Source organism: Coturnix japonica, chromosome 13 (assembly GCF_001577835.2).
Source record: "Coturnix japonica isolate 7356 chromosome 13, Coturnix japonica 2.1, whole genome shotgun sequence".
Lineage (NCBI taxonomy): Eukaryota > Metazoa > Chordata > Aves > Galliformes > Phasianidae > Coturnix > Coturnix japonica.
The window spans coordinates 3,527,196-3,544,123 of record NC_029528.1 but is presented as its reverse complement, the minus strand read 5'-3'; the positions used below and the strand labels follow the sequence as shown (position 1 = coordinate 3,544,123).

Sequence of the window (16,928 nt, the reverse complement as noted above, 5' to 3'; positions counted from 1 at the left end):
TTCCAGACAGGTGAGCTCTCAGGAGAAACCTATTACTGCTCCCACCATTTGCAGCTGAGAGAGGAAATGCTCTTCCATACAAAAGGCCTCTCTTGTCCTTCAAGATTATTCCCAGGGGAGGTCAATGCAGTCATTCTCCATTCTTTGCCAATAGCTTCAACTTGATACAAGGCAGAAACCCACCCTTGCCCCGAATCTCTTATCTCAAATGACTGTTGAGAAAGTTATTTTCTCCTTTGTCAATGACAGCCATGATTTACTGGTCACACAGGAAGTTTTTAAACTAGTTCCATGTGTACAGCATCTCTTCAGACAGTTCATGTGTCAAAGGGGCCATTTCCTCTACATTTCTCACAAAAAATGAGATCTTGCTGCCAAAATGCCGTGACATTTCCCATATAAAAGACATAAAAGAAGAAGTCGGTCAATCTATCTCATGTTTTTCATATATATCAAACGAATCCTTGGGTTTCTAAGCCTGCTGCACTAAGGTTCTTTTCTAACATTTAATTGCCAGTAATGTTGGTCTGAAAGATCAGAAGAGAAATCTTTGAGTGTCAGCAGAAATTTTTATATTATTTATTTCCAATCAGTTTTGAAGATCACTTTAGTGTTTTCAAACAACTTCAGATCACGGCCATGTGGTAAGTTTGCTTATAGGAACCATCACTATGGCCATATACAAAAGTAAGCACAATGATGACTACTCATTTTTACTATATTTTTAAAACTCTGCATACATTCACCTCTGTAGGCTTTTATAACCTCACGCTGAATGTTCAATCCCTTATTTCAGTGTTAATATATATATTTTTTCATATTTATGCTCATATCCTCTCTCTTTTCAATGTGTTTATCAGTCTATTCAAAGCCTTGGGAAAAGTGCTCAAGGGTTGGTTTTCTGCTGCTGAGCTCCCCTGTTACATCAGCTGTACTTCTGGCTCCAGGGAACAACCAAAGGGGGGGGGAGAACATACATGGCTCTCCAGGGTAGGAAGGGAATGGCCTCTGTATTTCTAAACTGTCTCATCCTCTCTCTTGTCCTTGGGCAACTCAACCTCTTCACAGAGCTTCACTATGTTTCTTGTAAAGCATTAAAATATTCCAAGATAACTGTAAAAGACATAGATTTTAAAAAAATAAAAAATAGCCCAGGCTCAATGCCAAGATTGGAAAGGATTCACGCTTTGGGTCATGGTGCAGAGTAGAAGTCACTTCTATTTCTGCAGAGGAAATGTGTGCCAATTGGGATATAACACTGGGATGTTATGTATTGAGCACCCTGGTGTCATGCTGTTTCCCAGCTATCAGGAAGAAGCCTGTGTGGGCGATAATCCAGTGAGGACAGAGCATCACTGGGAGCAAGTAGTGCACAAAAGGATGATTCATCCTGCAAATCCTACCCAAATCAGCCCCCGTGTGCATTACAAATTAGCTCTGCCTACAAGTTTTGGTTAGAATTTTTCAGTGGTACTGAACTTGAGTGGGCATCAGGGAACACCCAAGCAATTTGGAAAGACAAAGGAATTCCTATTTCCCTTCTGTTTCCTTTCCCTTCTGTCTTTCTTGCACATCCATCTCTGTGGCCCCTCTGTGGAGGGGGTTGCAGTTTTACTATCTACCACTTCACCTTAGTTGCTCCCCACTGCCTGCCTGAGGCTAAGGAATCATGCTTCCTCTGTCTTTCTCTGTTCCACACAGTATTTAATTACTCCCTGCAAACAGGAACAGCACTGCTGCACCTATATCTTCTTTATGTATGTCTTCCTCCCCTCCCCATTTTTCCTTATCTATATAACACTCTGCTTCCTTGGAGGACATGGAAAGAATAATTATATGCTAAAGATAGCGAAGCACACCGGTAAAAGCTAGACAGAATTAAGTGCCAGCTCCCTGTATTAGCTATTATGCCAGCTGAATTCACAGGGCTGAGATAGAAAAAAAACAGTGACGGGAGCAGAAATTTATTACCTTAGTGATGTGGGAGAAACATTATCAGGATGCACAGTTGTATGCTCTAAAAGTACACTCTCTGCAGTTAATTGTACTCTAGATAAATCTGGTAGGAAAAGATGAATAGTGCTGTTTACTTTTTAATTCAGTCCCCTGGGATGCTCAGTTCTATTTGAAAGTCTCCAAATCCAACACATCTAATGGCAGTGGCTTTGAAGTACTTTGCTGCAGTGTCATGTGTGTTGAAAAATATAGAGAGAACAAAATATCAAAAGTCATCATTTTTTATCAGTGGATCCAAATGAACAGAAATCTTCCTCATGCACGCCGTCCAGACTGTAAATGCTGTGCTCTATAAGTCAGAGAAGGAAAGAGAATAACTAAAGATGAGCTTCTCTGAAAACACTCATCTCATTTCAGTCTCTGCTGTTGCTACAAGTGGTGGTTTTTGTCATGTGCATGTCTCATTTTCCATTTGCATGATTTTTCTGTGAAATGACATTTTTTTTCCCCTCGCTATATAAATAGCAATGGGATCAGATTAAAATCTCAGACAGGTGTCGTTATGTAGGCAGTCTCAAGGCAGGTGAAGCACAAAGCTCTTCTCTATATTATTTTCTAGCTTGTCAAACATTCTGTGCCTGACACTCAGTTTGTTGAGCTTGCCCACTTTTACCCTTTATTTTTTCAGATGCGCTTGACTTGAATTTATTTGTGGTGAGGGACCATTCTTGCTGTTGTAACATTGTCACTTTGCTCTTATTTTTGTGATCTGCTTTCAGTGCCATGCAGTACAACTGCCTTCATGTTGCTTACCTCCAGTACCATCATTATTTATCCCCTGTACTACAACAAACTCCTTATTTCAGCCCAGATGACGTTAACTACATTAAGCAAATAACTGCAATGCATAAAATAAATATGGGACATTGAAAGTTATCTGTTAGGAACTGGGCTTATTCTTTCAGGTGGCTTGGAGATCAGGAGTCCCATGAGGCTGACAACACACATCCTCTACCATGACACACATTTGAATGAAAAAAAAAAAGCAAAACATTTACAGAATGTAGCACACATACAGAGTGATCAATCCTGCCTTCACTCCCACAGTGATGCACAGCAGGAGCTGTAACTCTGAAACATCTTAATCTTTATGGAAACGTGCTACGAAAAGATGATGGAACAAAACTATAGGCCCCGTGGCCTTTGGGAATATTCTTATTTTAAACCACACAATCTAAAGTTCACAATACCTGAACCTTGAACCCAAAGCACTAGCTCCTACGAACAGCAGGGTTTGACAAAGATGAAATCTGCTCAGGGTCTGATAATGAGTATCTAGAAACATCAGACCACAATCTGAGAGCAGCCTGAAGTCTGAAATTTGTTTCAGCAGAGCTGCTGTGTGTACTCTGTGCCATAGCTGGTGATGCTGGTGAAAAACAAGACATGGTACTAAGGATGGCACTGAGGGTCTGTATCAAACCAGACTCTCCCTCCCAGGGTGAAATTCAGTTTGTCCTGTAAGCATACAGACTGCATTCCATGTTGAGATGCCTCACTTGGTTTAATTCTACGTGCATGAATGCTCTGGGTCAGAAGCTTTACTGAGATCCACCACGTAAACTCTAGGCTGTGTAATAATGTGTTCTATGACATGAAATTAGTTACCTTAATACTACTCAGTTTAATCATCTGAAACTTTAGTAAGGATTTATTTCATTTGATTTTAAATATCTACTAGAGCAGCATGAGTTCTGAGATGCATCAGTTCAGGCTCTGTATTTTTATGATATGATGGAAAGTACAGTGATGGTAGGAGGGCAGTTAAGTCTTGGCTGCCCAAATGCAGCAGCTATGGCCACTGAAACAAAAGGGAAACAAAAAAAGTTGCTTACCTTTAGAAGGCCTGAAGTGCACTGGGATCCCCAGGCAGGTGCCCTCACCTCCACTGCCAACCCTTAAATCCTGGCTTCATCTCCTCCAGTCACACAGCTGCACTGCATGCACCTGAGCTCCCATGGGCTGGCTCTGCCCTCCCACCAGGTCCTCGATCACTGGTTCAGGTTGTGACTCAGTATTTCAATTACAGGCTCCCAGCAGTGGGCAGAGAGGGGGACTGGCCACTACCAGGAGCCAGACTTGATGATCCCTTCTAACTAACTCAGGATATTCTATGATTCTATCAGAGCTTAGCGCATCCCACCAGAATGCTCCATGCTCAAGATGATGCAAGTCCCTGTAATCATAGACTTGGTCTGAGTGTCACACATACAGAATACACTGAAATGCTTTTAAACATTAGACAAAACTGAGCCCCAAGGTATGCATTGTGTTGTGCCATGACTGGAAGACGCCACGAACACACTGGCTATGAACCATTGCCCCTTCAATAAAAGATGCGAGGATGAGTATCAAGCAGCCTCTGTGCTTAGTGCTGCCCTGCCAGTTGATGAGGGCAATATTAAGCTCTGCTCAGATGAGGTTTAATATTTCTGGTCAGCTGTAAATTAGTTCTGAACCTGTTGCCATGCTGACATCTGTTCTGTATGTTGCTATCTCACGATTTGTTTAATTTCATAGTGTCAGGTCTAAACTCTGTGGTACACATTCCTGATTCAAAACATTAGTCTCTAATTGAAAAACCATTACTGCATATAAAGTTACAATAATCACAGAAGCTTTAATTAGTTGAGTAAATGAATGGCAAGTAATCGAACTTACCCAGCAGACTTTTCCCTCTACTGAGCTTTTGAATTCTATTCATTTCATTCTGGCAAGGAAGACCTAAAATATAATGTATGAGAATCAGTTTCCAGATGGTACAGGACAGAATCTAATGACTGGATTCACTGCTGACATGAAATGTAGTCTACGGTACACCTGGGAATGAAGGAGGCCCATATGCTGGTACTGTACGGCAAAACAAATTTATGTCATTAGCTCTACTAATTAAAAAAAAAGTAATTGCAACACACTGTGTTTGAAAAAAGAGTTTGAGGGCCAGTTTCAGTGTTAAACTGTTTTTCCTTTCTTTTTACCACACTGACAAACTGCCAGGCCTCTAATTTTTTATTTGCTAATAGTTCCTGCATTAATAAGGGAGTATGTTCTTAAGCTTTCTACTAACAATAGAGCCTATTTCTAAACTGTTTGCTGGCACTTAGTACTGCTTTGTTTTAATCATCAGGGAACGTTAATATAGATCATCTGTGACATTAAACACTGTTACACAATGCCCTTTTACACCAGAGCTAGAGACACGAGCTCTGTAATGCAACTGACTACCAATTACCCTATAAGGAGGTCAATCAAAACTTAAACTCTGGGAGACCCAAACAACTCTTTGTACAGCAAATTGTACAACTCACCACCTGGCTTCTGGAAGCAGTAACACCACTCATTGTTGGAAAGCTTTCCATCTTTGAAGGAGTCACAGGAGTTGAAGAGAGGTTTGACGCATGGCTCGTACTTATCGAGATAAATGGCACTGATCTCTGAGGGATCCAGCAACAGGTCGTAGTTCGTATCAAGCCTGTTGAACATCCAGCCTAAGGAATCCTTACAAATTGGAAGGATGCTGGTGTCAAATCCTGTAAGAAGACAAGCAAATAACCCCAGCTGAATCCCAGTTTGCTTGCTGCACAGCAATCACTGCTAAGCCAAAGGCATCCTGATTATTTTTTTGGACTCTGAACATTATCCTGTCTTGGTCAAACCAGAACAAAATTCTCAAGACTGAACTGCTTCTACTCTGTTTTCCAGGCTGAGTCCAAATGCAGTTTAAATCCTGTTTCCAAGATCTGTTCCTAGTTCCCTGATCAACTTATTTCCTAGCATACTCTCACCTTCCACCTCTCAAACAAGCTTTTCTCTCTTCAAAACCCTGCCACTGGCAGTGAACAACATGCTTTGACCTGAATTGTGAGCTGTTTCAGGGAGTTATGGGGAAGAAAGGAGGAGGCATCTCTTTTGCTTGAACGCCTTCAAAGGATGGTCGTGCTTCAGCTGGGAGCTCCATGGAGCTGCATGAGATCTTACACACCACACTGCACTGTTTGTCCTTGCCTACCCGAGGACTGTGCAGCAAAACAGGATTCTGCTCTTCCAGCACTTTGGAAACCATCGCCATCATTCATTTTAATAGCCCAAAGCCTTAAAAAAGACTGCAACAGCAGCGGTACCACCGGAAGGCCAAGTCATGCATATGGATACCCGCAATGTATATGAGATGCATGTGTCAGTATTTTGCAGTCTCCACAAAACCAGTGGCATTGCCTACTTACACAACCAAGACAGAACATTATAAATCCATGCCGCCACTGCATTTTTAATGCTTGGTGCAAACATGGATTAATTTCCAAATTATTTATGATGCAATAGAGTACATTTGTTATCTAGTGCTAATAAATCTCAGAATAAGGATCTCAGTTTTAGCAAGGACATGCATACATTGGCTGAGGATTTATGTGCACAAGGCATACCTGAACCTCCTACCCAGGCACCATGTGCTCACACTGCACAGCATGCCTGGGCACCATTCATTCTGCTATGGGCCACGTGAAGCAGCCTGATGGGCTTTTTCCTTTTGTTGCATCTTTCACTGAACGAGGTCAGGCTTAGCCTTCTGTGCTGTAAGTGTCAAGTCCCATTTCTAGATGCTGCTTTGTTAACGTGAAACCTAAGATGTTGCTGGAATCACGCTGACAGTTTGTCCAGACTCTGCAGCCTACCTGCTATTTTTAAGCATGAATCCAAAGGAGGGCAGTGCTTTGTGCTGGAAGCTGTGTGTTTTGTATGCAACTGCAGCTGAAGGTTGTCAGTGACATGGAGAACAATCAGAAGGGTTAACTAATGGGAAGGTTTATGTCATTTATAATACATGTTTCTCAGAGAAAGGAAGAGGGTAACACCATTTCCCTGGGGCTAGAGGCAGTACAGGCAGGAAAGAGAGAGATCATGCTGAACATTTCATCACATTTTTGTGCTGTTATCTCCTCTAATATTATCTAATTGAGTTCGAGCACTGTGGAAAAGAAAAAGGCTGTATGACTAGGGGTAGGGACAGAGCCTGGTTGCCTTGATGAAGCAATTAGGACAGTTCACTTCAATCATTTAATTCATCCAAAGAAGACAAGTAGGATTTGGTCACTGTGCAATTTCTTGTTGAGTGAACTGCCTTCAGAACCCTGACTTGGCCTTAACAGAGCTCAGAGGCACAGGGCTGGGTGGTGGCCGATGCCTTGTGGGGGTGCATGTCCCCTTCTGGAATTCTCAATCTGTGTGTACAACATACACACAAGGATACCACCACAGCACACCCTCAGCATTGAGCTGTTGGAGCAGATCACTGGATGGTGAGCAATGTGAACATGAAGCTGCTCTGTAACATACCATCAAGGCTTGGATGCAAGATGCTTGGATCCTGCCACCAGAGTTCCAGATGAGGTTTATTAAGAGGCTGTGCTGCATATTAGGCAGCATGGGATGGAAGTCTTTAAATATTAAAGCAGTAAGTGCAATAGAGAGCCCTCAGATACAAGGTTATTATTAGTGAAAAGGCCATTTCTTTAATTGTCCTTCAGCATGTGGCTGAAGGTGAATAGCAGTGTCTACCTCCACTTCACACTATCTCTGGGAAAAAGCTGCTATCTGTGAACTGTTGGGTGTAGCGAAGTCCTAACCCAGCAATATGGAGGTTCTGCCTTAGCAAGCAGCCCAGGCAGCTTTCTGGAAGGTGGTTCTCAGTGCTTCCCTGGGAGAGCACTGTGTGCCATCAGACTGAGACCAAGTGATGCTCAGCATCTTTTTGGAGTCGTAGAACACACCTCTCAACAAATATGATGCAATATACGGGATGAAATAAACCACATACTGTAATGCTGTAGTCAGCTGAGTGCTCAGTTCGCAGGCTGGAATTCTACCACAGCAGACCTGACCTATCAGCAGCATCAGCTCAGCCCTACACTTCCTATGGTGAAAAGCAAGAGAATGGAGAAGGCTTCATATCCCTGCTGCCAGCAGAGGCTGCCAACACAGATGCCAATTAGTGTCAGTTGTGTTGGTCACCTTCATCTGGACACCTCATCACTGGGACCTGGATTGAAACCATTGCACTTCCCATTCTGACTGACTGCACCCTAAAAACCTTCAGTCACTACAGATCTGGAAGGAATTCACACTGGTGACCTATATGAGAAAGTCTCAGTGTCCCTTTAATTCTTACAGTGCTCCACCTTCTCTGCATTAAAACAGAATTAAATTTAGAAAACTTTAAGGGAAAATCATAATTAAAAATAAACACACCTCATGGCACATAAAATTATTTTCCCTCTTCAAGAGCTGACTTACATGAGCCAGATTTATTTTATTAAAGTATACTAGAGTTAAACCAGCAGGGGAATAATTAACCTAATTTCCCCTATCACTTAAAATAAAGGAAGGAGGAGAAGAAATGTTCCCCAGAAAAGATCCTTTATATTGCATTAATCTTAGTACAAGAAAAACAACTCCCACTCCAACTAAAGAAACTATCCAGATATAACTTGGGAACGTTATGAATTATCAACAGGCTCAGGAGCAATTTGAACCTGATCTTAGTACCTAATTAGTTTTATTATTTCTTGTTTCAAAGCATGTCCCTGAGTTACTGATATTATTTATTGAAGAGATTTCAGTTGCACAAAGACTGGAAAACACAGCTCCCTGACTGCAGCGCTTTGTTGGGATCTCGCAAATAGCACATTGAATGAAGGCTGGAGATGTAAAGCACAATGACTCACCCTTACCCCTTTCTTTTCAGCTGAGTAAAAACAACAACAACCCAACCCTTTTTTCTTCACCTAGGGGTGAAATTAATATACTCTAAGAACTTATTTACACTCAGTAACAACCTGAAAATTTAATGTAGCATAGAGAAATCTCTGCTGGATCACCTCCTCTAGACAGCTGATGTGTCCAAGGCATCTTAGTCACTGCATCCCACCATCTGTTCTCTTACTGCCACAGGGGCATTCCCAAAATGGATTGCTTTAAGGGTATATGTATATGCCTTTAGCACTCTACAAGCACAACCAAACCAGTTTGGTTTAATGAAGTAACCAGCCTGGTGAGCAAAGGAGGACATACAGAGCAGTAAAGAAAAAGAGGACAAGGTGTGCATCAGAGTGGATTTCCAGAACCACATGTGTCCTGTTTGCCACAATTCACAGGGATGTACCTTTCAGTTTGGATATATGAACTCCATTTTGAATTTTGAGCCCTATTTAAGATGCCTTTCATCCTTACAAGTGCCTGAAGCTGATGTTAAAGGAAGGCGGATCCTGCAGTATATACACTGTGTCTATTTTCAGCTTCCACAGAGAACTGGAGCAGATTTGGCACATATAGACCCATTCCAGAAAGCGACTGCAATCTCTTAAAAAGAAAAACAAGCCTAAGTTCTGTGGAATTTAGAGAAGATTTGGGCATCTGAACTCAGAAAGTTTCTTGTTGTGTTTTTTCCACCTCCAATTCACACATATAAAATAAGAAAATACACCAAACTAAGCCAACAGTCTGAAAACAGACATTGTTGAAATCAAGTGTTTAAGATCATTAATGCAGCATTTCATAGCGGTGCTGCCAGGAATACAACTGAACTGCAAAGAGATAACAGCTCCTCTGTGAATCACAGCAAACACTGCTGAATTACCAGGAAAGTTTCTTACTGAAATTGCTTCAGCAAAAAACACCCATCACCTTTAGGGATGGTGCTAGTCTTTGGCCTTTGTTAAGCTCCTCCTGAGCAGCTCAGGGGCCATCTGCATGTGAAGCAGCCTTTTGAAAGGCTGATGAAACAAGACTTTATGTGCTTCTGGGCATGAAGGACTCGAGAAAAAGTTTTCTATCTCTGGCATCTTCAGTTGTTGGGGTCTGAAGGGGATTCACATCTTGAAGCTGTAATTGGCTGCACATCCAGTTGTCTTTTTGTGCTACTGTTCAGCTTCCTTTACAGGATGAGAATGTTTAAGAAATATGTAGGACACATGCTTTTAAAGACACTGACTTAAAATTCTACTCTAAGAAAGGAACTGATGAGAAAATAAGGCACAGTCTACGCAAACTTTTTCACCTACATTTAAAATGCAGTTACATGATATTAAGGAAGTTTGCTTATAGTTCTGAGCAGTACAGCCTGGGGTGAAACCTGTTACTTTAGGAAGGGCAATTTCTTGCTACACTGTAATGCTATAACATGACCAAAAGTACAGCAACAATAAAAGGGTGGCACAATCCTAGGCTGCAGCAAATAAGCATAAGCCCCAGTACAGCAACCATAAACACAGAAACAAAAGAAGAAGAAAACCTGCTTACCTTTGGAAAGCCTCAGATACACAGGAATCTCCAAGGAGATACTTTCACCTCTACTGCCAGCCCTTAAATGAGGGCTGGGAAGGGGTGAATCCCAGCTCCACCCCTTCTAGGCACTCAGGTACACCGCATGCACCTGAGCTCCCCTGGGCTGGCCCTGCCTTCCCACCAGGTGCTCCATCACTGCTTCAGCCCATGGCTTAGCATTTCTGCTACATACACAAACTCAAAAGTAGCACAGGAGTGGAAGTACAGACATGGAGCATCAGCAAATGCTTACCCCAACATGCTAAGTCAGCTCTGCTGCATGTTCAGCCTCTCCAGTCCCACACTACTGTGCAACTGAGTGTAAGGGTGAGAACAGAAATAAAAGGAGCAGTTGACCGAATCCTTGAAATTGTGTGTGTGTACCCCCAGTATTAAGCAGCTCACCCCAGAGAATGAGGGCAGTTAGCTGAAGGTGAGTCACACAGACAGATAAAACCTGAGCATCCTACTTTGTAACCCAAGGCCCCTGTGATTTGGGACATGCTGTTTAAAAGGATTAATGAGTCCTTACAGAAAATAAATTCACATCTGCTCCCTGATGAAGATGACCTCTTTTGCTGCTGTTATCTGAATCTTTCCTTTCCCTGGTGGGTAAATGACATCAAAATCAGTCATGTTGGCTTAACCCACAGAGAGTAAATGTCCTCTAAAATGTTCATTTTCTTCATTTCTTTAAAAAATAAATAAATCATCAAAGGAAGCAAAGATGCTGTTATTAAATACCTGGGACACAACAGATTCCAGCTTTCCACACCATTTAGCTACTCCATCTCTGCAGTTACTATGTGGATATTGTTGTTCTTTTTCTTCCACAAAGCATTAGCAAGAAATGGTAAAATAAAATCTAAAATGGGTCTTTCTCAGCTTTAGCATAATCTTCTGTTTGCTGGTGTGCTGTATTTCTGGCACATGCCCCTGGGCACAGACGTCAGGACAAGCAGAGACCCTTGTCCATCCCCAAGAAGTGTCTAGGGACAGCTGCACTGATTTGGAGGGTCAGGGAGTTTTCTGTACAGACACAAACTATATAATGCCAGCTAACCTCAGGGCTTGAGGAACTCCCTGAGCAGCTTTATTTACCAGTATAGATGTGACCTCGGTAGTCTTTGGTCCCAGTTATTTGCCTGGCTAACTTGTACAGGTCTCTCTTGACTCTGACTGCCAATTTTTAGAGTACTTGGGGCCAGAGAGAGAGCACAGAATAACTGCAGCTCCTGCAGACAACAGTGCAGCTATTTATTTGCAGGATCAGCTCCCTTGTGAAACTGCTCACTTGCTGGCACCTGCCTGACATGACATTGTGGCACCAGCAGCTGTGATCAGCTCTTCCAGGCTGGGAAGCTGCCTGCAACATCAGTGTTAACTGGAAAGGTGTTTTCTTACTGCCTTGTGCCGTCTCCGAGCTCGTTGGCTTGATGACACGGTTTGCATCCTCATGAAGAGCACCGAACCAGTCTTTGAGTCGCGAAGCGAGACTCCTCAATTCCTTGTCCGTGCAAGCTGGAAAAAGAACAAATCAGACCCAGTCAAGAGAAATAGCAGAGAAACTGACAGCAGATATACTGATGGAAAAAATATTGTTTAATTATGGTTGTAAACTCCTTCCAACTAAGAGCCCTGAAGTAAAAGAGAAGGTTGGGGAAAAGGATGCAAGTTAAAAAGAAAATGGAAATCGCAATGAGTTAAAAGTTTTATTCGAGTTTGTCCTCGGTAGCTGATGTGATTTGCAATGGGAGCAGTGACACGAGCTATCTGCAGGATTTCCATCAGAGCGATGTGACTGTTTAACTTAAATGTTTTCACCTTTTAGGATTTCAGAGAAAAATATCAGCCAGACAGATGGGGAGGAGGGACGTTCTCTCTCATCCCACTTGAACAAGATGCTCGGAGTAATTTATAACCACATTTGACTTAGTATAGTGCCATTATCACAGCTATAGGAAATACGTTTATTTCTTTATCTACATATAAAAGAAAGCTGTCACGCTGCTCTCGTCGTACTTTAAATGGGACTTTGCCTCCTCTGAAGGCTGTCAGTTCCATTTTCTTAGCTGGGTAAAACAGCTCTTTTCCTTCTTTTATTGAGAAATATCTATTTTTTATTTCCAGATTTTTCTTTTTTGCCAAGAGATTAATGTCCATCCAAGCAAATATTTTTAAGGCAAAAAGCTGCATTAGTCACCAGTTCCTGTCAGAAAAAAATGTTTTTGTATCATATTTAGTGTTTAAAATTCACATGCTCGGGCAATTCTGTTATTCCTGCTGTGCAGTACAAAGCAAGATTTTATGCCACAGAGGCAGATATCCTTCACAAGGCAAGCCACAATATGTCTTCTCCAATTCACTGCATCTCATCATATTCCTTCTTCTGCCTTCCTGGGGATCAGCTGAGTCCCACACACTTGTCATCTCATGTGAAACTCACTGCTCCAATGATGGCCACGAACGTGCCAAAATCTCATGGTTGCCATGAGTCTGCTCTCAGTAGTTTTGGGGTCAGAAATAACAGGTACCAACACTTATATGTGGCAGACAATAAATTTCTTTAAAGACTACAAAAATGTAATGCCAAGTTCAGCTAAGTTTCTTTACAGGTATTTCATGTCCTCCGTCATGCTTTCTTCTGCACATGAAAGTATTATTTCCCATTTCTTTTATTAATTTCAATGCTACCATGCACGGCTGAAAAGATCCTGCCTTTCTACCTTACCATACTATTCTAGTCATTGCATTTGAGTATTTTCAGAAGTCTCTAATCATTCCCTGTTTGTTTCAGGACACAAAATTTGAGACACTTCATTCAGAGGGCATCAGTTTGACATCATCAGGCCCAAACTCCAGCTGGATATATACAAATCAGCACTGAGTATTTATTTCTGGTGGTAAAGCCCTTTGGTTATCAGGCAATGAGGAAGCAGAGCTCTGAGCAGCCCCAGATCTAAGAGCCTCCTATATAAATTTGCATCAGCTTGAGTTATAAAGCATTTTTAAGGACACTCTTCATGAAAAATACAGTATAAAAGTGTACTATTTTACTATTAATAGAAGTTTCAAGTAACATTTCTCAGATGAGAAGAATAGGGTTGTAGGCGGAGTGGATGTGATAATGAGTCCCTTGCTATTTGAAGATCTTTACGGAGAGAATATGTAGGTTGCAGACAATATGGATATTGGCACGACTTGAGGCACTGGTTAAAAAATCTGGGATGAAGACAAACTCCAAGGGAAGAAGCTCTTCATAGCTCTGCTCCAGCAACTGAAGTCTGTCCAGTCAACTGTCAACACCCATTTTAAAAGCTACTGCTGTGAGGAAGACACAGTGCAAGCATATGCAAATATGCATTTCCACCGCGGTGTGTATTTTCTTTGAGATAAGAGAATTTGGCTTCAATTCATTCTCTGCACCTTTCAAATGGGAAAAAACACCAGACTTTATCCTTGTTAATGACATCACTGACAGTTCTGCCTTACCAGCCTGCTGCCATCACGTCCTCACGCAGTGCTAATTCTCATCCCTCACTGCTGATGTGCTTTGATGACATCTGTTGCGTAGCCCATGACTTTGACTGTGAGGAGCAGACGGATCTGTCACTTCTCTGAGCGAAGGCAATGTGAATGTGTGAGGAGGATGCATGTGCTGCTGGATCCAACCAAATCCTTCAGACCTGAATCTGCAGCCACTATGAATCATTCTAAATCATGGAGTGATTTAACAGCAAGCATTGAAAGTGCAGATTTATTCCCAAGGGTGAAGCAATTGTTCCAGTAGTTATTTATTCCTAACAAACCGAAAGCATTGTTGCTAAATACCCATTTTCATCAAGCAGAAAACATTAATGTGACCTGATGGAAAGCCATTAGCATGCTGTAAAAGCTTGGGTTTTTATAGGTATGCTTCCATTATGGACTTTTTCAGCACTGCAGATACTAATCTATACACATTGGTTGTGAAAATTAACAATACAGTATTTAATTTCAATCTTTCAGGGAGGGACTGAAGTGCTGAGTGCCACAAATCAACATTAAAGCTGAACTTACTTGTAGAAGCATAAGATTAAATCAATACAGAATGTTCTCTCACACCCATTTTTACTCCAGCCTAGCAATACAATACAGTACACTCTCCAGCCATTTACAAAACAAGCCTTGTAATTCACACTGCAGGTAATTCTAAGCAAAACTTGATGGTGAGGAAGTACATTATTGCTTCAGTATCTGGACTGCTGCCATAATATTCTGGTCCTGAATGACAAGCAAGAAGTCTATGATATGGTACAGAAAGGAAGTTACAGTGACACATTACTCTGTGCTTCACAATAAGCAAGCTATGCAACCAGCCTCACAGAGTGTGTGTAACCTGTTCTATATCATTTCATGTCTCAGTTATCATTCACCTCTCCAGCATGAATCTGTTGCCTTATCATTACCATTGCAATTGTTGTCATCATTCATCCAGGCTCTACAATATTTGTACCAATTAAATGAGGACAGACTGGCCATTTGGGTTCACATTATTGTTTTACAACACTAAATAGTCTCATGGGTAAAGACTGAGAAGGAAATTTCTTATTCCCTGGATGCCAATGTGCAGCCTGTCAACATTCCCTGGGAGCTGGGCTATATTCTGTGCTGTAGAAGAAAGAAAACTGCAAATGCAGAGAAATTTTCAACAGAATGAAAATAAAAGCTTTGTAAAAGGCATATTTAGCTATGGAAGTCAGTGCCCTTTCTATGCAAAAGAAAACTGATCTGGTGGCAGAATTCAGCTTAGAGAACATGTCACTAATTCTGAGCCTCTGTCTTTAAAAGATGCAAGTTTCCTGATATGGAACATGTGAATAAGGAATGGAAAGTGCTGCAAGAGAGTAACCCATTGTAACCCAAAGTCTGAAATTTCAGACATGGCTTACCCTGAGCAGCAAGAGGGAACAGATGCATCAATAGAGGCTGGCCTTGATCGCTGTTTGGCTCAGAAGCAGAAAAATAGGAGTTGTATTTGTCAGACATATTAGTTGTAACACGCAGTTCAGTCATTTGTGCTGCAAGCCTGGAGGACAAGTCCATTTAGCTTTGATTAAAACGTGTATTGTGAAATATTACACAAACCAGCATGACATTGCCCAATGCTGACATTCTATTCCTCTGCTTAGAAATAGGACAGATAGTGTCAATAATTCAAAAGAAAAGAAAAAAAAAGTCTTGCTTTTGCATTTTTGAAGACTATCTAAAATGACAGTCAGGTGCAAAGTAATATGGTAAAATGCATATAGCTTAAAACACTGCAATAAAACTACTGAAAAGGATTGATATAAGTGTATAGCAGTGCAGAAATTGACAGAAAATAATGGTCGTCTTTTATACTAATTTTATATTATCTTTGTAAAAACAATATAGAAAATATAGCAATTTTAATTATGCTTTTCTCTCTACTGTGTAAGTCAACTTATTTAATCCATCTGTAATGGCTTCTAAATGTGTTTGGATTACTGAAGCAAGCTTTAAAACTGAAGTAAGAAAAGACTGTGCCAGCTTTCATGCATCAAAGTGGCTGTGCTCCCAGTCATGCAAAATACACAGAGCAGCAACTGCTGCTGCAGGAGCTGATTTGAAAGCAAACATCGAGATAAATGCAGCACCGTGTTAACACTCCACTTCACATGTGGTACACACATGCATATAACCTACACTCCTGTGTGTGACCTGTAGATGACTCCACGAGTTTTATCTGACGTGTTCTGGTGATGCAATTGTGGCAGGAATGACCTGCACAAATATTTCATCGTTCTTCATTAAAAGAATGCCTTGATGGTTCAAAAAATGAAGGTCTTTTATTTGAAATTTCTCCTATGATCATCAACGCTTCATGACAAAGTTCTAGGTGGGTATATTACTCGTACTGTGTTTTTGGTATTCTGTGGCTATTCTTCCATAGGGATGACACCTATGCTGATAACCACCCCTGATCCTGCTGTCACTTGCTTTGCCTCATCTTATCAATAAAGCAGCAGATGCCAAGATCCTGCAGTTCTGACTCTGAGATGATTACAGGAGCAGCTGAGTTATTGTGAAGACAAAATAGGCTTTGATCTGAAGCTCCCTTAAAACAGTACATTTAAAACACAAGGCTCAGCTAGAACTGTATAAACAAAGATTGAGAGCTACAAAGCTCGCTCTCTAAAGCTGCAGGCAAAGTATACATCTGTTTTCGTAGTACTTAATGCTAGTTCCTTTTGTGCTCGCATTAATTGTGAAAACCCTGAGGAGTTCATCTTTGTTAGGTGCTTAGGAAGATTGGAGGTTCACTTTAAATACACCCAAAGTATGCTGGTGCCAGGGGTCACTCAGAACCGGTCAGGAAGACGTGTGGGAGCTGCCTCTTTCCTGAGGTTTTTGGCCATGTCAGCTACTAACTAAAGTAGCATCACCTGCATGGTTTAGCCTCCTGGGTTCCACCTGATAGCTCATCCTAATGTCCTCATTCAAATTCTGCTACGTTACCTGAATTTAGGAATAGACAGAATTATATCCGCTGAAAAAAGAAACCTGTCTACTTGGAATGACTTTTCCAGTTCATG

At 41.4% G+C, this 16,928-nt stretch overlaps 1 protein-coding gene across 2 annotated transcripts in view; it reads right to left on the bottom strand.

Moving 5' to 3' along the window:
* The window catches only part of SPOCK1 (SPARC (osteonectin), cwcv and kazal like domains proteoglycan 1), a 255,659-nt gene that overhangs the window by 5,094 nt on the left and 233,637 nt on the right, over positions 1 to 16,928 (bottom strand). For both annotated transcript variants that reach the window (XM_015875878.2, XM_015875879.2), the window contains 3 exons: positions 11,737 to 11,853; positions 5,325 to 5,546; positions 4,678 to 4,740 (listed from right to left, as the gene is read on the bottom strand). In XM_015875878.2, the coding sequence (XP_015731364.1) occupies positions 4,678 to 4,740; positions 5,325 to 5,546; positions 11,737 to 11,853 (402 nt within the window). The remainder of the gene's footprint in view (positions 1 to 4,677; positions 4,741 to 5,324; positions 5,547 to 11,736; positions 11,854 to 16,928) is intronic.